The 21,870-nt window shown below is 44.3% G+C and overlaps 1 protein-coding gene across 1 annotated transcript in view; it reads right to left on the reverse strand.

The window, feature by feature from the left end:
• Nucleotides 1-2,770: 2,770 nt before the first annotated feature.
• Nucleotides 2,771-21,870, reverse strand: part of LOC144133458 (neprilysin-3-like) — a 29,893-nt gene continuing 10,793 nt past the window's right edge. Inside the window, exons 5-11 of the mRNA XM_077666556.1 lie at nt 20,109-20,274; nt 17,631-17,729; nt 13,855-14,157; nt 12,930-13,127; nt 10,040-10,269; nt 7,177-7,320; nt 2,771-3,421 (exon numbers count right to left, since the gene is read on the reverse strand). Coding sequence (XP_077522682.1) covers nt 3,068-3,421; nt 7,177-7,320; nt 10,040-10,269; nt 12,930-13,127; nt 13,855-14,157; nt 17,631-17,729; nt 20,109-20,274 — 1,494 coding nt within the window. The 3' untranslated portion in view covers nt 2,771-3,067. The remainder of the gene's footprint in view (nt 3,422-7,176; nt 7,321-10,039; nt 10,270-12,929; nt 13,128-13,854; nt 14,158-17,630; nt 17,730-20,108; nt 20,275-21,870) is intronic.

Here is a 21,870-nt window from a genome sequence, read left to right on the forward strand (position 1 = left end):
GCAGCCCTTTTCTGTCCTTGCCTCATTCCGTTTCTGCACTGCGAAGGCAGCTAAACACGAAAGACCATTTTAAAGGCAAATGATCCTAGGAACAGGACGTCACGAGCGTCAGAAGCACTTTACAGATTGACGTCAATAAGACGTCTGATCAGTGCTCGTGCTTCGTCTTTTCACTTCTAAAACGTACTGTATGAACTTATCTTGAAATTAATCCTCTTCATGAATAACCACTGTTAAATGGGCCTAAAACTGCCTGTTAACGGAAAACAACCCTCTGGAATAAGCGCTATTTATCTGTGAATTTTACAGCGGTGTCTTCCGATTTCTGCAATGGGAAACTAGGTTCCGTAGAGAGAACATCCTAGGCTCTTAATCGGGTTTTACTCGATGCTTGGTAAATCTGTTGGAGGTCGACAATTCGGACAAAGAAAGCGAAGGACTCCGAAAGCTCAAGCTGCAAGGTTATGTTTTAACACAGTGTTGTCGCGTTGGTTATTTGAGAGCGCCCATTGCGCGAGTAAGTGCAGGGTTTTAGAAGAAGTTAAAATAAGCAGCTATTTTAGTTGATGCGGATTCTTCGATGTAGAGAAAAAAAAAAGGATAGAACACCTCGGCTGATTTGTTCAAAGTAGCTTGTTCCATACGCCGAATACTTGTTCTATACGCGCTGAACTTGGGGTTCAGCGTGTCATAGATGAAGAGTGCACATGTTCGCATCAATAAAAACACACCCACAACTTTAGCAGAAGGCGTGTTTCGATAGAAGACTGGAATTGTCTCCCAAACAATATTTCAAACTTCAAAAACTTGCCTCACTAGCTGGAACATGGTTACTAGCGCTAGTAACCATGTTTCAGCCAGTGAATAAAAAGTACCAACTAGCCTGTCCTGCTTCTCTAATCAAGAGCTTGGCGATGACTGCATAAGCTTGATTATTTTACCAGACATGCTTCCGCACTTATGCAAAATAGCCACTAGGACTTCTGTTTAAACTTGTAATTGATGGGTGGCCGCTTTGATGGAAGGTATCGCATTTTTATAGAACAATTTAGTAAATATAGGATTGTTGGCTGCTAACATTTTCTATATAGTCTGTATTTCTTGTGAGCAACGGAGTATTCAGTATGTGGACATGACTGGTCGAAGACAAGATATGTGAAAAATGTATAGGCTGCTGATGCTAGAATATTCAGGAGCACAAGGTGGACACCATAAACTTAAATCTATATTGTGCCAACATTTTTATGATGTTGCAGCTCTCACTTAATCTGAGTAATACTTCTGCCAGCAAACATAATTAATATGACGCTGTTTTCCGCATTTGAAATTATATAACGTGTTTCCTTCAGCAGTTTCGGTGTCTTTTGTATACTATGAAGCTGCAGAGTAGAATTTAGGACATTTATTGCGATAATCTAAGAAACTTTTTAGAAAAATAGAGACTAAATTTTATCTCATGAAAAAAATTCGCATTCACTGTACATTTTGAGAATACTGCAGCTGCCACGAAGAAACTTTTGGCTCAAAATGAAACACTACGCAAACCAAAACTACACGAAGGTGAAATGCAAAATATGACCTTACAATGTTAGCCGCTTCAAAATTGTAATTTATTTTACACTAAAGAAAAAAGTACAGTAGACGCTATTGAAATTCAGTACGGACATGTATAATAACAAAAGGAATATTGACTACGGCATAATGTTTTCTACGCGTCTAGAAATATAAAAGAATGCAGCAATAAGTTAAAAACCGATGTGAGGCTTCCTTTCCTGTCATGCTTAAATGCTTCATCCTTTTTGCTTCCTGAGAGGGCGCGTCCGTTTCTAAGCCCGTTCGTATTCTATAAATATATCCATGTATACGACGGGCTCGGAGAGCCGGTCTTCAGGATGTCTACATTAGCATTTATTACTTAAGTTCAGAAAATTCTTAAAGTCACAATTTTTTGTACAAGCATTCCTTGCGAATGGCACGTAAATGTTGCTTTTTGACTATAAAAGAATGTAGTTTCTCTGATCTTCAACGAAAGCCATTTTTCTGGGAATTATAAAATAAACCGGAGCTGAAGAGACAGGTGCAAACGAGTTTATATTCTTCACATAATACTGATGATCAAGCCCCCTTTAAATAACGCCATAACAATAGTACTGAAAAATATAAAGAAAGGTAACACATAATACAAATTGGCGAAACAAAAAAGACATTACAAAATGCATTGACAATAACGACGATAACAAAAGATATTTTGGCCTACGTAAGGAAGGGTTGAAGACTCATTCTCGAAGAATTTCCTCCTCGGGAAGCCAGGCCAGGGAAAACCTTGCCCTCATTGGAAACCGGTGCTATGCGTCGTTTTCGTATGTAAATCACAAACACCGGCATTGCACTGCTGCACTAGTGCTAAATATACGCCCAGACAAGAGTCAATCGCCTCTCCTGTACCCTGCGATGGGCATTTATAGAACAGCAGATTTATTCATGCGATAATCGATTTCGCCACAGTGCCAGTAGGATTATTTCGTTAGCATTTTCAGGGAGTCCCTATTTCTGATATCTGTTCTTTGTTCCTATTCGATCAATGTGGGTCATCACCTAGAGTGCCGCGAGTGCAAAAACAAGCGACAATCGAGAGAGTGCAAGAACATGACGCGAGCGCTGGCTCCAAACTGATTTATTTCGCGTTTGGTGTATATCTTATACGTGATGCAACTACTATATCCAAAATCCAAGCAGGAAAGTACAGTGTATAATCTATAGATTTATGGCTATACAGTTTTAGAAAACTTTAGTCTATAGACAGTCTATAAACTATGAATAGACAAAACTAAATATTTATAAGGAGGAAATATAGTCTATAAGAAGTCTATAGACTGCATATAGACAGTTTTATAGGGGGTACCAGAGACAGCTTTCACTTCAGAGACAATGCAAAACGGTCAGTTTCCCATCAAGTGTCTGAAATGACGCACGTCAGGATAGTCTTTCACATGTAAATTGCTTAGCGAGTTGACGCGCTGTGACGTGTCGGAGATCGGTCGTTTTTAATTGGGGCTGCCTACCACTCTTACCAGAAATCACACCTTCTCGCTGGATTCATCATGTCCCCAGGTCTGCACGCGAATGCCTGGGCAAACTCGGGCATATTTATGAGCGGCACGAGGCAGCGGGACCGGCCGTGCCAGTAGAGGCTTCCCGAATACCGCCGTCGGTTCGCTTTGTCAGCGTTGCACCACTTCAAGCAGTGCGCCACAAAAAAGGTCTGATCGGCGGTGAGTCCCACATCCGCCACGTTCAAACCGCGCTGCTCCAAGGGCAGTCGCTGAAACGCGTCGTACGTCAACAACATGCCCGAGAAGTCGGCGAAACCTTCCGAGTCTATCTTGTCGTCCATGGCCCTCGCCCGTGCCTCAGACTCCGTCTGCTCGCGCGGATAAGGTTACGCATGCATTAGCCGTCGTCATCATCATCAGCAGCAGCAGCCTGACTACACCAACTGAAGAGCAAAGGCCTCTTCCATGTCTCTCTAATTAACCTTGTCCTTTCCAAGCTGCGCCTACCCTACGGCCGCAGACTTCTTAATCTCACCTGCCCAGATAACCTTCTGCCGCCGCCTGATACGCTTGCTTTGAAGTTTGAAGTTGGCCTGAATTGATCGATTACCGGCTCCGATAGAAGACAGCCTTTTTTTTCCAAAAGAAGCCCTTGAAAGCCAGAAAATGTCCAGGAAATGATATAGAGGCATTGCCATCACATGACGTTTCCCCACGTAAGATGCAGTGACGTCAATTAAGCTTTTTGAGCAGATCTCTGAGGCCAGGGTACGCCGCGATTCACTTGCAAACGGTGATCCCGGGATTTTTGTCATGAGCTTGTATTTAGTGTTTGAAAACTATTTACTCCAATTTCTCACCCGTAGTTTTATGTTGTGCTTCTACACAAACATTCACATACACAGAATAAACTAAACAATAACTTTTCTCCAAAACCCTCTTGGCGATCCTCAAAGAATCGTTTGAATGCGTTAGCAGCCAAACTTTCGTTATATCCGAGGTTGACACAATAAAGTTTGCTATATTCGAGGTGCTACACTTCTTGTGGCAGGAACAGCGCAGCAAGAGACAAAGAAGGGACAGGCGGGACACGACGCTAACCTTTCGAGGCGCTCACATATGCTGGCGGTGCGGACCATGAAGCAAGAAGGGACTGCTCCCCTACACATCTGCGCATTCCAACATCATCAAGCGGAGAATAACAAAAGCAGCAATGAGAGCCGCAATGACGAGATCATGTCATCAGGAAGTCTAAGGCAGTTTTGACGCCCAGGACCGCCGGCTGAAAGCAGCAGGTTACGCGACGAGACTGCTATCCAGTGTCGCAGAAGGGATTCTGCCAGCACTTAAAGGCAGGAAATACATCGCAACCACATTATAAGAAAGGAAGCCGTACGCGGTCATTCCTTACATTCATAGCATTTCCCTCAACCTCAAAAAAATAGGCGCAAGAGCTGGCATCAAAGTTCTCATGTCAGCACCCAACAAGAATACCCGCCGCGGTGGCTCAGTGGCTAAGGCGCTCGACTACTGATCCGGAGTTCCCGGGTTCGAACCCGACCGCGGCGGCTGCGCTTTTATGGAGGCAAAACGCTAAAGCGCCCGTGTGCTGTACGATGTCAGTGCACGTTAAAGATCCCAGGTGGTCGAAATTATGCCGGAGCCCTCCACTACGGCACCTATTTCTCTCTTTCTTCTTTCACTCCCTCCTTCATACCTTCCTTTACGGCGCGGTTCAGGTGTCCAACGATATATGAGACAGATACTGTGCCATTTCCTTTCCCCCCCAAAAAACCAATTGTTATTATTACCGATGCCCCGCCGCGGTGGCTCAGTGGTTAGGGCGCTCGACTACTGATCCGGAGTTCCCGGGTTCGAACCCGACCGGGGCGGCTGCGTTTTTATGGAGGAAAAACGCTAAGGCGCCCGTGTGCTGTGCGATGTCAGTGCACGTTAAAGATCCCCAGGTGGTCGAAATTATTTTGGAGCCCTCCACTACGGCACCTATTCTTCCTTTCTTCTTTCACTCCCTCCTTTATCCCTTCCCTTACGGCGCGGTTCAGGTGTCCAAAGATATATGAGACAGATACTGCGCCATTTCCTTTCCCCAAAAACCAATTATTATTATTATTATTATTACCGAACAAGAAGCCTGGGCGCCAAAGCCAACAGCGAGCCAAGAAGAAAAAATCAATGCAAGAAAAAGCACCGGACAAAACATGTGAATTATGTGAAAAGCGTTGTGTATGAAATACCTCTGTCATGCGGACGCACCTACATTGGTCAAAGGGCGCTGTTTAAGTGAACGGCTTCAGGAGCCACCATCCTGCCAAGGCCTTCCGGCACCTCCTCCCCTTCCTGGAGGCCGCCGGCCTCTCTGGCCGCCTCTAGGCCTGAGGGGGCAGCACATGTCAACTGGCATGATCATTGCGTCTCCGCGCCTTCCCTCTCCTTTTAATCTTCTTCCCCTCCCCAACCTCCTTCTATGACACGCAGGCAGTGGGCGTGGAGGCTACCCCTCAAGTAGACAAGCACGTGTCTTCACACTTTGCTTTCTTCCTACAACCACAGAAGAAAGAAGAAGCAGCACAAAAGATCCCTAAAGGGCGCGATCAGCAATGAACTAGCAAAGCATTGCAGAGACCATGGATGTGCTCCACAGCAACAACGCAATGATCATCGCGTCATATTTTTATCAACAGACCAGAGAGATTGAAGAAGCCTTCAACATCCGAAAAAAGAGCAATGTATGCGTCAGCATACCTTCGATAGCGCTTCGTGACGGCGAAATTTATTATCTGCGAGCATAGTCCTAATCTATTATCACGTGTGCTTCTTATAGGTTTTCTTCTACCCTTTCCTTCTTGCACGAGCGAGAGGTATATATTCGACGAGCCTGCATTAAAAATCTGGTTGTTAGTCAGCGCCGTGTCCCGCCTGTCCCTTCTTTGTCTCGTGCTGCGCTGTTCCCGCCACAAGGACATGCACCAACCGGCCCAACTTTTCACCTTGTTAAAGTACGTGCTAAACTTAGGTTCTTATATCCGAGATCAACCCTCTAAATTAGTTACATCCGAGCTCCAGGCTCGAACGGTCGCTACATTCGAGGTGGCATACCTAGGATCGTCATATAGAAGGACACAAACGTTCCTCATATCCGATGTTAGCTGACAAAAGTTTGTTATATCCGATGTGACTTATATAGGTTGGCTATGTCCGAGGTTAACGCGCCGAAGTTCGTTTTATCCGAAGTTGCATAATAAGGTTCGTTACGTCCGAGGTTATCACACCAAAGGTCGTTCGTTATATCTTACGTGGCATACTAAGATTAGTTTATCTAAGGTATAATACTGAGTTTCTATAGGTAGCTATAGATGTCCCACCAACCACAGTGGGCGACCTGACACTGGCTACTGACGGACGGCGGATTCCATTTCAGCTGGTACTGACCCTAATTACAAGGCATAAATAAAAAGAATTAAATTTTCATGAAATTGTATTCAGCGCCTCCTTAATATGTGCTGTAGTGGAGGGCTCCGGAATAATCTCGACTACCTGGTGATCTTTAACATGCACTGATGTCGCACAGCACACAGGCGCCTTAGCGTTTCGCCTACATCGAAACCCGGCCGCCGCGGTCGGGTCCGAACCCGGGTAAACCGGATCAGTAGCCGAGCGCCCGAACCACTCAGCCGCCACGGCGGTTTATCCCTTCCCTTTCGGCGCGGTTGAGGTGCCCGCCTATATGTGACACATACTGCTCTATTTCCTTTCCCCCCCCAAAAAAATTCTACCTGTTTAAGTCAAGTAAATTTTCTAATATTGTCTCAATATTTCCAACTACCAACCTTACTACCAACCTTGTCTACCCTAAGAGCTTTCCTCGTGTAAATAACACCTCTGCACTGTAACGAATATATCGATTGCTGAAGAATATCCCTGGGCATACTCCACCGAGAGAACGGAACCACGCAGACATGCGAGATTGAGATGAACGATTGTCCTGGTGTGTGCCCTGTTCAAATATGTCGTGTCAAACCATCTAGCCCGTAGCAGCACCATTGTGAAATTTCACTGAACTGATGCGCCCTGTGCACGTTGCATCGGTGTCAGGATTCCCTACCTCTTGGTAGGAGCGCCGGAGGCAGAGCACCTTCCTTTCATACTCCATCATGGTGCTGGTAGCTTGGAACCTCAGCTCATGGCCTGTGAGGTCGTAAGTGATTCCTTCGACGTCGAAGGCGTGCATCATCTCGTGGCCGGCGATCTGCAGACGTCGTTGACGTGGTCAGATGAATGTCTTATGAGGCTAAGAAGTACATTCATGATTCACAACAGGGCGGAAAACACGAATAAAAAGCAGACCAGAAAAACAAACAAGAGGTAGACAAAACAATAGCCTTGTGTTTTCTGCTACAGCCATTCTTTTTAGATATAAGGACCAACTGCCTAGAGAAATAATGGAAGCCTATTACCTGCACAATTCTGGAGACACTTGCGTCATTCGGCTTTCCGTAGTGGTGTCACAAAGCGAACTAGATTTCCTCAAGGGTGCCTATCTTGATTGATAGCGTGATTAAGGACGCATCTAGTGTTATCTTCCTGTGGCCAGTGTGATTTTGTTTTTCGACGCGTGCGCATTAGTTCGCACTTTTTATGCCGGTTCCGTCTGTGCTTTTCTTTTTTTTTGTAATATTCAAAGATGTATATATTCTTCCCTTCCCGTAATAAGTTTCACTTAAGTGCGGCGATTGTTTTATCTAGTCTCCTTTTTGTTCGTGTTTGCTACACTGTTGTAAATCATGAATATATATACAAGGTCGCCTAACTTCCTTCACTCAATAAGAAATATACTTTCAGGAAGAAATATTACTGGTCGGCTCGAAATGCCAAACTTGAAATCAGGATCAAGCTTTGCTCTCTTCCCAAGCGACACTTTCAAGGCGTAGGGACAATAAGTTCTCGGGTGCCTGTTTTGCCTTGAAAGAGGCCATTTTTCTAGTAATCTTAGTGTGCTGAAAATGCCAGCGCGCAGAATGAATAACTAATTATAAACGATTTTGTGCAGGCAGCTTCGGTGTCGGTCGGCACCAGCGCCGACGTGCACCGTGACGTCACGGTCGGAGGCTAGCCTGCACTACCACATTCCTTATAACGTCACCGGCAAGCACTGGCTGTTCCCGTGATCAACCAATGGACTCGGTGACGTCATAATAACTAAAGTAATTCTTGACGTCACTCTATGCAAATGGAAAAGCCGAGTGGCTCCTCCTAAAACATTCTAACTCAAATTGTGTTCCACTCAACTCCTGCGACTGAAACTTTCTAGAACGCATTTCTTTAGGGCCGATGAAACAAACCATGTCGTTTGCATGGGTTCGGAATTTCGTGTCTGTACTCCTTCAAGCGTTTATAGCACAGATCGAAGTGTTTACTTCAGAATAAAAGACTAAATTCAGCTTTACCGATAAAGATAAAAGTTTCATTTTGCTATTAATGCTCGCTTTTTTTTAAAAAGTGAATTACAATATTTTCGTCACTCTACAGATTGTCCTGTTTAGTTCTGCATTCCCTTCTCCAACCTCGGATTCTGCGAATCTTCATAAACACCTCAAAGAAGTTTCAGGAAATGTCACTTTGTTCTTGGCTTGACTGCATGTCAGTTTTTATTTTCACAAATGTATTTAGATTCATCAACTTACCGGTCTAGAAAATAAGAGCCATAAATAGTAAGGAATTATACTGATTTCCTTCACTCCCAGCAAGTGATTGCTTACTATTTGGTGTTGATTTGGGATATATTAACGTCACTCATTAATTCGAACCGGAGAGGAACCCAAAACTGGTTATAATTATCTGGAGTCTGAATTAAGGTTAGCTCTTGAAGGGAGAGTTTTTTTTGCATAAAGTTTTTCGCAAATATACATTTTTCTCGACTCAAAGTAGTTGGTTTCAGTCTCATCCTCTCGTACGGGACTGGAGGACACTGTTAAAAAAAAAAACATATGTCGATAGTGTGAAGGTGCTATAGTAAGGTAACCAATGTACACATATCTCAGATTCTTATCTTGGGCTCCAGCTGGGAAGGAGTCATATTTTCAGAGCAGAAGTAAACGTGCTATGAATGAATCGTAACCTAAGGTGCTCTCAAAAAACTCATTTCAATGCGAAAGCACTAAGTGGGGCATGGGCTATATAGTCCCGGCGATGTTATTCGGCAGCAGTGGTCCGAAACCCCAAAGACGTCCCCATGATCTCGCATCATTTCAGCAGTGGTCCAAAGATACGAATGGGTAATGATAGGGAATGAAGCAGACATTAGACAAGACAGTAGTAGTTAGTGACAGTTACTGATAGTAATATTTAGTGAGTGTGATTGTGGTAGCTATGAAATTATTCCTCTTTCTCTATTTGAGAGACACAATAAAGTTTTATTTGATTTGATAAATGTCGTGGCTAACTAATGATGAGGATCATTAAGGACAGTGGCAGTCATAAAGGTTTCTAAGGCGTGGTAAAGACTTTCAGGGCAAATGCCTTGAGGTTGAAGGTGTTTCGGTAAAACTATTTTATGGTAAAAGCCTTTACGGTACAGAACTTCAGATCAAATGCATTGGTGGTAAAAGCCTTTAGGTGATGGGAGGCTTTCGGATTCACAGCACGTAATAACCTTAAATGCCCACCGTAATTCTTGAAGAACAACATTCAACATCATCAACATCATCATCAGCCTGACTACGCCCACTGCAGGGCAAAGGCCTCTCCCATGTCTCTCCAATTAACCCTGTCTGTTGCCAGCTGTGACCACCCTATGCCAGCCAACTTCCTAATCTTATCCGCCCACCCTCTGAGACAAGACGAAGTGGATTCAGTCTCCGTGCAACGTAGCTCGTAATTAAGATCAGCTCTCATCGGGATATTGAGCATATTTAGTTACGTCTGGTCATGCGGTCATCTGCAATCACGGAGGCACTCTCAGGGCGTACCTGACCGAAACCAGCGTAGTTAAACGAAGGCGGACCGTTGTGGATGTACACCGGCGGAAGCAGAAGGCCAGCAAAGACAGTGATGGTGTGCCTGTGCGCTTCATACTGAGCATTGGCGGCGTCACTACTGAAGTTACTGAGGCCGACACCTCGGACGTTGCGGTCCGTGATGACGCGGAGCGACTGTAGGTACGCATCAAAGAAAGCCGCTCCGACATCCGGGAAGTCAGCTGCGAACGACAGGAAGGAAAGATTTATGAGCGCAAATGCGAAAGCCTTTCCCTGTCGTCCTTCTCCCTCCTTTTTTCATTTTCTTTTATTTTCTGTTTTAGTTGTTTTGTTTCATTATTTATTTACTTTTATTTAAATGTTTACTCTTTGTTTTATGCTTTTGTTTTTCTTTATATATACTGTCTTATTTTTTTATTTTTTTTGTGTTACGTTTCGTTTCATTTCTTTTTAATTCCTGCCTTTCATTTCATTATACATGTGGCTTAAAAACTGTTGATTAATTAACTGCCATATTCTTGCTTTATTTACTATGCAGCTAATGATTTTTATAAAACATGGTACCAGCGCAAGAGAGAAGGACGAAGGGAGAAGACAACACGAATGCCGGTACTAGAAAGCCTGTCGCTAAGGGCAGACAGCTGGGCTAATTGGTTGTTTGCATTATTATGGATGGCACCAGCGCAAGAGACAAGGACGAAGGGAGAAGACAACACGAACGCCGGTTCTAGAAAGTATGTCGCTAAGGGTAGACAGCTGTGCTAGTTGGTTGTTTGCATTATTATGGAACATGGCACCAGCGCAAGAGACAAGGACGAAGGGAGAAGACAACACGAACGCCGGTACTAGAAAGTATGTCGCTAAGGGTAGACAGCTGTGCTAGTTGGTTGTTTGCATTATTATGAAACATGATTGACAGTTCGTTAACTTCCGTTGACAACTTCCGTCCACAAAGTTCAGTATACAATCTCCGCCACGCCACGTAGTTATTGTTTTAATTTCTTTTTAATTTCTGGTTCTATATAATTACATATATGTTGCTTAAGAACTGTTGAATATTAAACTGTTGAATAATTAACTTCCTTCCACGCCACTCATAAGCCAAGAAATGCTTACACCTTAATAGCACTCGTCCACATTTGATACAAGTTACTAATATGGAAATACCGGTAACAGAACAAATGCACCTTCGATAATACTATGTGACGCGACAAATTTGTGTTAGCAGTATTGGCTGTACATTTCATTCTGACGTTGATTGCGTTCCCACTGCGCCTATGAATTTCATTTATAGAGTCGCTTTTTCGTTTAGAAGTGCCCTAGTCTTTCCACCGGTGGAGGCTTTGGAGGGTGGAGATGAGTGGGTAGTTGCGTGCACCCACCGGAAGGTGCCTCGGGAGGGCGGAAGCTGCATAAACACACAGAGCCGCCAGCGTTTTGCCCTAAAAAACTATACTGCTGATTTGGGAGAAAGATGACCGACGCCAACCAACGTAAATTGCAGAAAAAAACACGATGTTTTGGGACAGGCTCGGTTCCTTCTTCATGGTGTGACTACGGGCGAGGCGCAGCTTGGGTATTTAAGCCCTCGTGTGGAAGAACTCCGGGACAGTGGCCACAAACCATAGATGTAAGAAGAGGAAAGTGTCCCCAGGGAGCAACTAACGTTCTCCCATGTCTGTTGTATGTGCCACGGCTCCAGTAGAAGCCTCCTGCACGGGTTGGCCTCGGTTTCTAGTACAACAGTACCTTCAAAACTCCTAACGTAGTAAAATAGATTTTCCTATACATGTATTGGGTGCCGTATCATGAAGACGCACAAACCAGTATAGAAAATAAAGTTCTTTAAAATAATATCCGTTCTTGGTGCGGAATTCTGCTTTAACGTTAATCAGTATGGACATTTGTTAAATACTTTACACGCCTGATTTCCGCGCCGGCCAAGCGCTGAACAATACTGATGGAACCTGCATATTTCTTTCAAGCGCATGCTTAATTATGCAACATATTATTAGTCAGTATTATTCACAAACGTTCTTGGAGTTAGCCTCCTTTTGATTGCGTTTATAGAAGAAATATTGTTTGGGTAAGATACCTGCGCTTCACTGGACGGAAAATGACTAATTTCAAAGTGAGATCAAAGTAGTCACTAGACAGTCTGATCAGTTTCGAGCTACCGACTCGCTAAGAGACTCTCTAGACCCTGGTTACTCTTCATCTGTACAGCAAAGCAATCCAAGCTTCTTAAAATGTGAAAACAATGAAAAACGTTAGAGATCATTGCGGTCACCCGCACTAGAGTAATGCGAAAGCAATGGTGCCTCCACGATCGATTGATTGATCGATGACTGGGTGATCTAAGCTAAATTACTTAATCTCTATAATTAACCAATCTAATTAAATTAATAATTGACCACTAATTTAGGTGTTAAATGTGTTCACGCTTTTCATTAATCAATAATTGATTGATTGGATTTCGATTAACTCTGATTATTCCCTCGCTACATATGAGCACCCATTTCGGGTTATCAAATTTGTTGTCGCGCGTAAGCTCCGCCCACACTTCCGGTTTTCCAAATTTGGCGCCACAGATTTCCCTGGCTCCACCCACTTTTTGGACATTTTTGCTTTAATTAACTAATCAACTTATCGCCACAATTCTTTTTTCGACATGAGCCTCACATAATTCGTTCTAAGTTCCTCACAACTGCTGCGGACACGACCCTGGCGACATAGCCTAGTAATGCTAATATTAAGAGTCGACTCATCATTCAGTGAATCAATCGTTCGACTAATGGACTAGTCAAACTGGCTAAGAAGTGAACCTATTACGAAGAAGTACTCAGTAGTCGAGCTTCTCAGCGGAAAGTTTGTTGCTCACCATACAAGGCCTCCACAGCGGCCTCGGAGGAGATCGCATCCGGGTAGCCCACGACAATGCCGTAGTTTTCAGCCTTTTCTATGGTGATGTTCTTCAGAGGCGCCCTTATCCAATCCGTCGTCCGCAGCTTCCGCAAAAGGGATGACCGCACGTTCAGCAAAACTTGCCGGGCCGACGAGAGTGCTTGCCCAGGAACGACTGTGAAGAGAAGTGTGCGCAGAGAATGACAGGCCAGCCAGCGTGGGACGGTCATGGTTATGCAATGAAGCATTAAGTAGACGTCTATGGGTATTGTGTACAGGTGAGTTTCGGCAAATGGCAATTTCGCAAAGGCGCCCTCTATCACCGAATGGGGCTGTAACGCACTGGGAGATTACATGGGTTGGTAGAGAGCCCCCGGCCCCAATTCCGGCTTTTGAGCCCTACAGACTGGCATTTATGATGCTCCAGAGTTCAAGATCTTTGGACGGCGAGATAGTGTCTTACACCCACTCCTCAGGACGACAGTGTTTTGATAGATGAAGGAAGTGCTCGACTGTACTGCTCAAAAGCGTATACCTTGTGGCCTGAGAAATCCAAACGTGAAGAGGCATAAGGGATTCCATCTGTATATTCTTCTGCAAGAAGACTTGACTTTTCTTGCATTCCTTTTATCGTTGCATTAATCTACGACAAAGATGTCATGTGGTTCAGCAGCGATATGCTGAGAAGCAAACCCATAAGTCATGCGTCACATCTTCACTTTGCAGAATAATAACGATAATTTTACATATAATACGTTTAGTTCAAAAAATAAACAACGTTCTGTGTTTTCCCGTAGAAGCAACGGTTGATTTCACAAATCTGGACATTGAGGAATCCACATTAAAACCACCGTCCCTTCTCGCCCCTTTCATCTCGTCGAAATAAAAATAGAAATACGCACACTTCTCGAAGTATCGCCTTTGGACGGCCGGTGCCATGATGGAGGAGACTGTTTCGTAGCAGAATTGACGGACAGCATCTGGCCTCCGTCCATGCGCAGTTCTTGCTTTCCTGGCCAATTCACGGCCGTGGGAGAGCTCCAAAAGCCGTCGAACAAGGCTCCAAGCCAGCAGAATGCGAGAGTCTTCCAGGTGCATGCGGGAGCTGTCCATGAACAGGACGACGATTGCAGTCGCGTTCTTCCACACCCACATAAAGTTGCGAGGTGTCAAAGTGTAGTTCGGGATCAGCCCCTGCCACTGGGCTGGAAAGGAGACACGCAGTGACAGCGCGACTCAGTTTTCTGCAGTACAACACCCACGCGTCGTGTTGCTGCTCAGCACACAGTGATAGCTACTGGAAGCGGAATCCGATTGTACAGGTCTGTCTGCTCCCGACTGCATTAGAGTAGAAGAACTGCAGATTGGGCTAGTTGGTGTTGATGCATAGTGGTGGTTCAACAGCGCAAACACACACATACCAAGTAAGAGACGAGACACACAAACCAGCGCTGGTTTGTGTGTCTCATCTGTTACTTCGTATGTGTGTGTGTTTGCGCTGTTGAACAACCACTATGCATTAGAGTAGCCACATCGCTTGGTACTGCTCCCTTCAGAAGAAAGGTCGGTATTAATTAAACTACAGACAATCACACTCAAAACCCTGTGTGAAACTTCTGGCGAAATGCATTCCCAAAGAGTGCCCAAACAAGCCTCTGTTTATTTTATCGTCGCTATCTTCATATTATAATGCTTCCTCCCTTTTTTGCATGTTTTCACGGATAACATCTGACGACCGCTCCATGCCAGCACGGCCATATATTTATGGTAGAATTTCGATGGTATTGGTGGAATTCGTTGTTTCCAAGTGGTCTTGGCTTCGATCAGTAAGTATTCTGAAAAGTTTTTCAGCGGTGCCTTAAGTTTAAATGGTTGCCATGAATTCCGGATGCTTAATTCAGTAAAAACCTGCCCTGAAAGCACTATAGAGGATTTCTGTAATAAAAACGATCTTTGGATGGGTATGTTAATCGATGCAAAACGAAATTGCTTTAGCCGCCTCGAGAGCTCACTTTCGCGCCGTACACATTGAGGGTATGTTCTGTCTGCTTTGTGGCCTTCACTAGTTACAGCTCCTGATATTGCGCCAAGATGGGTATAAAGGGAAAAAAATAGAAAATAAAGAAATAAGATACGTAGCGAAGCAACCTCAGCAGTGAAGAGCCTCAGGTGGTCGAAATTATTCCGGGGCCCTCCAACCTCGGCACCTCTTTCTTTCTTCACTGATACCTTGCCCCCTTCCTTAATGGTGCGGTTGAGGTGCCCACCGAGAAGTGAGGCATTTATTGCGCCATTTAATTTCCTAAAAAACCACAATTTTTTAGGAGCATTCAGCTCACTTTTTAGTCTACTATGTACGAATAGATGAATGGTTTATTTTCTTCGTCCATGATTACGAAGAAGCAAAAGAAAATTTTTCAAGTGGGAAATATTTGTTTTCTCTTGTGTTGCTAACACTTTCAGAAAAGCTCACGAAATTCTTTTGCTGGATTAATATGGGCATACGGATTGATACTAATACAACGTTATGTTCAATAAACTGCATGTACACACGCAAGTGAAGCTGCACTTACAATCCTGCACAACAAGACACGATTCTGAACATGGCAACTTAAACTAATATAACCTTAAAAACCTAAACGCTCCGGCGCTTTTCTTGACTCTGAAACAGCGTTCTGTGTAAAGACACCCCACTGGTGTCAAAAGCTCCTTCCTTTAAACTGGAGAAGAACATTTGCTGTCGTATTCGCTTTAAATAAAGGAACAACATTTCTCCTCGCATTTCTTTCATTGCAATAGATCAGTTAGTGGATTTTCACGTGAAAAAGCAACAGCACTGGCAACAAATTGCCGTGTAGTGAAGAACACCAAATTATTTTGAGTCTCAGGGGTATTCCCGTGTTAATAATAATAATAATAATAATAATAATAATAATAATAATAATAATAATAATAATAATAATAATAATTGGTATTGGGGGGAAAGGAAATGGCGCAGTATCTGTCTCATATATCGTTGGACACCTGAACCGCGCCGTAAGGGAAGGGTAAAGGAGGAAGTGAAAGAAGAATGAAGAGAGAGGTGCCGTAGTGGAGGGCTCCGGAATAATTTCGACCACCTGGGGATCTTTAACGTGCACTGACATCGCACAGCACACGGGCGCCTTAGCGTTTTTCTCCATAAAAACGCAGCCGCATCGGTCGGGTTCGAACCCGGGAACTCCGGATCAGTAGTCGATCCGGAGTTCCCGGGTTCGAACCCGATCGCGGCGGCTGCGTTTTTATGGAGAAAAAACGCTGTTCCCGAGTACAATCTGAAAATTGGTTTTCGAGGAAATGAAATGACGCAGTAACATTCACAAACCTCAGCGGACACGTGAACCGCGCCGTAAGGGTTGGGATAAAGGAGAGAGTGAAAGAAGGAAGGAAGAAAGAGGTGCCGTAGTGGAGGGCTGAGGAGTAATTTCGACCACCTGGGGATCTTTTACGTGGGCTGAAATCGCACAGCACACGGGCGCCTATGGGTTCGAAGCCGACCGCGGCGGCAGCGTTTAGACAACACACGGGGACCTTTTGCGTTTCCTGAGTATCGCAAAGCCGTATCAAAGCGCGGACTGTCTAGCCGTATCAGAACGCAACGTCGTCCTTAGCCGTCAAACCCTGTAGCCGCTTATACTTTGCCAGACGGTACTAACCCGCTGCCAGAGGGTATTTAGTGTCTAACCTCAGCGAAATGAAGTGCGCTTTCTAAAGAAGGCTGCCAAGAACGTATACACAAAATCTACCTGTGAAGCGTTTCCTGAGTATCGCCAAGCCGTATTAAAGCGCGGACTGTCTAGCCGTATCAGAACGCAACGTCGTCCTCAGCAGTCAAACCCTGTAGCCACTTATACGTTGCCAGACGGTACTAAACCTCTACGAGAGGGTATTTAGTGTCTAGCCTCAGCGAAATGAAGTGCGCTTTCTAAAGAAGGCTGCCAAGAACTTATACACAAAATCTACCTGTGAAGAAAGAAATCAAAACTGCGCAAGCACTGCAAGAACACAGGAACCCACTGGAAACGTAAAACTGGACGACTAGAGCGCCAGAAAGCACAAGCAGATACTGTGCGAGCACTACAAGAGCGGAAAAAATTCTCGTAGCACAAAAGTAGACAACTAGAAAACAAGAAAGCACAAGTAGCTGCTAATTTTTTTCACGCGTTGCCTAATCAAATTGGCAGCTATGCCATCTACAGGCTAGTGCACGTTCTCTCAGAGAAATATTGTTTATTTTTAATTGGGAAGATGTGATTTCACTTGGAATGGAATACTGTTTTCCATTTGTTGTCCGCACCTGTACCTGGATGGCAGCCTTAACTAAAATGCATCTGACTACCGCTTACAAAATGGTCTACAGACTTCTTCTAGCCTTCCTATAGACATTTCTTTTTGTCTATTCATAGTCTATAGAGTGCCTGTAGAGAAAAGTCCACCAAAAAGTACGGCCATAAATCTATAGATTGTCTATAGGATTTGTATAGCCTATCGACTGCTCTCTAGGGTTTGTCTATACAGAGTCCATAGACTTTATAGACAGAAATCTTTGAACAGTCTAAAGACTGTTCAAAGAAATTTTTGTAAGGGACGGAGCCTGAAATTGTGCCCAGTGACACTTGCTTTGAAGAGCCGAACACACCTTGTGACACGGTATTGTTCGTGTACTTTCCCAGCTGCTGCAGGCTTGTCTGCACGAAGTCGCGCGCGTTGCGCCGGAGAATTCGTATCTGTTCCCGCACTGCACCAAAAAAAAGAACAAATAATGAAAGCCATAAGGTCGACGCAGCCAGTCACACGCCACTGGGCACCCCAGGCATCTGAAATTCATTGAGCACAAACTAAGACCACTACGTTTACGTTAAAAAATAGAGATCACTGTGGCAACCTGCACAGGAAGAATGCTAAAGCGTTTACGCTTACTCGACACTAGTCGCCTTTCAAGTTTGGCGCCATAGTTGCTTTCCCGTTCACTCGATTGGTTATTGATGAACTCTGATTATACCCTACTTTCATCCCTGCAACCATTTTGAGTTTTCTAATTTGGCGCCTACCTAAATTAATTAATTACCTAATTTCATCTAATTATCCATCTTTTTTATATCTCCTTTTATCTCTTAAACCCTTTCTAATGCTTTTGAACTGTTTATCTAAATTTATTAATCATTTTGCTGCTATTTACACGCCCATGTCCATTTTCCCGTGCACTCACTGCATCGACGTTCGCGCTATTTCGACGTTTTTCTGACATGTTTGGCTCTAATTAACTACTCATCCTATCGACATAATTCTTTTTGCGACATCAACCTCACGTCACCCTCTTTAGATTACAGCCCCTCGTTTGCAGCAACCTTTTCTGAGGACTTCACAACTGCGGCGAAAATCTTCTGGTGGCACGACCCAGTCGGCATAGCCTAAAAAAGCTTTCGCATTACAAACCTAATGACATCAGTTGAAATCATTTGTTCGACCACTACAACAATGCAGTATGAAAGCTGATCATAAAGAATACTATGCACTTTCATTTACACACAGCAAAGGCGAACACGGACAAGAGTGAAGAGCGGAAAAATAATAATAATTGGTTTTTTGGGGAAAGTAAATCGCGCAGTATTTGTCTCATATCGTTGGACACCTGAACCGCGCCGTTAGGGAAGGGATAAGGGAGGGAGTTAAAGAAAGGAAGAAGGAGGTGCCGTAGTGGAGGGCTCCGGAATAATTTCGACCACCTGGGGATCTTTAACGTGCACTGACATCGCACAGCACACGGGCGCCTTAGCGTTTTTCCTCCATAAAAACGCAGCCGCTGCGGTCGGGTTCGAACCCGGGAACTCCGGAAAACTCATGTACTAAACGAAGATCAATAAATTTTGATTTGATTTGACCACAAGGCGCTGTGTGGTGCCTCCACTCCTGTCCGTGTTCTTTCCGCTGTGTGAATGAAAGCATGAAATACAAAACTCGCCCAGCAACTGGTCTTAAGCGAATACTGCATTAGTTTTCTCAATCGCAGGTTATTATTTTCAGAAACAACGGTTCAATAGTTTTTTCCTCATAAATATTGGCCTACTTATTCACAACATCTGGGTAACTTCCAAATGCATTCTGTTCTCCTTTTATCCTTGTAGCATTTACCTTCCCATGACCAGGATCTGTGGTACACTACATCCCGTAGTTAGGTGCACTTGCTTAACTCTTCCAGAACATCGCTGGCTATGCTATCGCAAACTGTTTTGTTCTTTAAGTGATGAATATCGATTTTGTTTTCTTGACCTTAATTTTTAGTCGCATTGATCTACTTTGAGTTATTGCACATGCTAGGCAATTATCCGCGGTACCAGGACGAATTTTTCTTGAGCTGCAAAACTAGTAACCTATGCTATTAAGCTAGTAAGACTAGTCACCTATAACATATGGCTGCACTCAGGCGGGGCTTTAATTATTTATATTATGCGATTGCATAATAAACCGTAGAGCTGTTTCCGGGCGTTGTGTCGCTGTCACACTCTCTGAGGCAGCAGTTTCCATAGCCAGAGATTATGGGCCCCCAGTTTATCGCACAGTTTGGTACTGACTGAGTTTTTATCTGCGTGATATCTCGCACCTGACCGGTAGTAGCAACTTGCGCCAGCCATCGGCAGGGGGTCGAACTGTCAACGATCAAATGCAAGGGCGTCTATGGAAGCGGTTTACACTATGGATGCAATAGCATGGGTGTCTATGAGAGCGGCTTTGCTGACGCTTTGTAACACGTAATCAGCGATTAAATGTCCTCATTTTGAGGTGGTTTTTACACCCTTGACTCTTCCTGACACCCTAAGCGTCTCATTTATCGCCTTTGAATCCCAGTGCACTGCAACTTTAACTCAAAAACTGTGGCCCTTGCCGCGTCATCCAGCGGACCATCAGTTATGTTCACGAGGGCCCCTTCAGACCTATTTGTGTCATTTTATCACGCGCCGCACTCAGCAGCCAAATTGGCTTCTTTTTCCATGGGAGTAATTGGAAGGTTGAGATCGATTTTTTTTTTGCTTCAGCTTTCAGATGATCACACCTCGCCGCAGTTAAATTCACGCAATATAAGTTTTCCATCCAATGGCCAGCACAGGCGTATACATACCAACGTGCTCGATTCGCACAATGCGAGCGGCAAACGCAGAAACGTTTTGGATGTTCGGGTCGTAGATGTTGACCCTTATGGAGTAGGAACGGGCGGTGTTCAGGTCGCCGCCAAGCTGCATGTAGCTGTTCTCCATCCATTTCTCATCATCTGCGTTGATTGAAATCTGCGTCAAAGCGTCGGAACACCAGTAAGTTGCACGTTTCCATCTCAAAAATTCGCACTGGCTTAACTCGCTGACCCTGGATTCAGCGAAAAGCACGCTTCCTAAACAGTGTGAGGCTCGTCCTTGGCAGCTCCGCTATACGCTCGTGACAGCCGTTCTACATATATCAACACGACCACGTGGCTATGACGTGGTATCACATATGGTCTTACGATACCCCAATCGGATTCCATCACGTGGCTTCACATCGCTCCATCGGATGTTGTTAAGGTCAACCCAAAGGTCACCCAATGTCAAAGGTCAAATGTCACCTAAAGTTCATGGGTCAAGGGTTCCACACCATAACTGTACCACATATGGTCGTACACGGCTGACGTGGTTGGGCTGAACGTCGTTCAAGGTCATTCTCCAGCCTACGCGACGACTCCTTTACCTAGCGCAGTGAAGCTTTCCGCTTCAAAATTAGACAGGACACTTAAGCTCCGCCTTAAGGGTTTGACGCCATTGTGGTAATGAGTTCACGCCCATATATGCGGAATTGGTCATTCGCACCTTTACATTTATATGTCCCTGGGAGTCCCCGTACCAATCATTGCGCAATGGTGAAGCGGTTAAGGGAATACGCCACTACCCTGCGACGGCAGTTACTGCAAGCGGTGTTTCTTGTGCGGCACATGTTACTCTTCCCGAGCAACAAAAATTAGGTCCAGTCCGGTGATCGAACATGCCATTATCGTTTATCCGATACAGCCACACTATCAGGTCACGATTGTGGAATATTGCAAAATACGGCTATGAACAAACTGACGACAATGACCTGCCCTTATAAAAATGGTCTGTAGACAGTCTATAGACTCCTTATAGACTATTATCTTTCTATAGATATTTTTTGCCTATTCATAGGCTAAAGGCTCTAGACAAAAGTCTACTGAAAGTGTATGGCCATTAATCTACTGATTCTCTATGGGATTTGTATTGCGTATAGACTGTTCTCTAGGCTTTGTCTATAAAGAGACAGAAGTCAATGGACAGCCTACACAGATTTTTTTGCAAGGGTGAACTTCGAATGCGTCCCATAATCTTCCTTTTAAAGTTGTCCAGCGCTCGCACTGAGCATTTAAGACTCGCATAGAAAAACCAATGGGGCGCGTTTTTGGCGATAAATAGCAGAAAGCTACCAGCGTTCCAAGGAGGAATCTGCAGATATATTGTATTCTATAGTGTAATCTTCATTAACTGCGTTCATTCAAATTTCGTGGTGAAAAAATGCGCTCGTCAAGAATTTATGGGTCTGCAACTGTGCTAGTCAGAAAGGATAACTAGACTAAAAAGACGCAACTGCAGCTGCACTATAAACAACCGCTATAAAGGAGACTGCAATGGATAGGTGACTGTTCCCGTTTAGATCTCTAGATTTCAACCAGTATTTTTTAACTGCGAATTTTCTAGAAAGGCTGTGTATTAGTTACACCTATAATTTGCATGGTTTCGCATGGTTGACTAATTATGCGTAATTACTCCCTGATTGTAAGCTCACTCTGCATATGAAGGGATTCTCACAAGCGCATACTGGACCGTGAAAGTTTCAGCACCCAA

The sequence above is a fragment of the Amblyomma americanum genome, chromosome 5 (genome assembly GCF_052857255.1).
Source record: "Amblyomma americanum isolate KBUSLIRL-KWMA chromosome 5, ASM5285725v1, whole genome shotgun sequence".
NCBI lineage: Eukaryota > Metazoa > Arthropoda > Arachnida > Ixodida > Ixodidae > Amblyomma > Amblyomma americanum.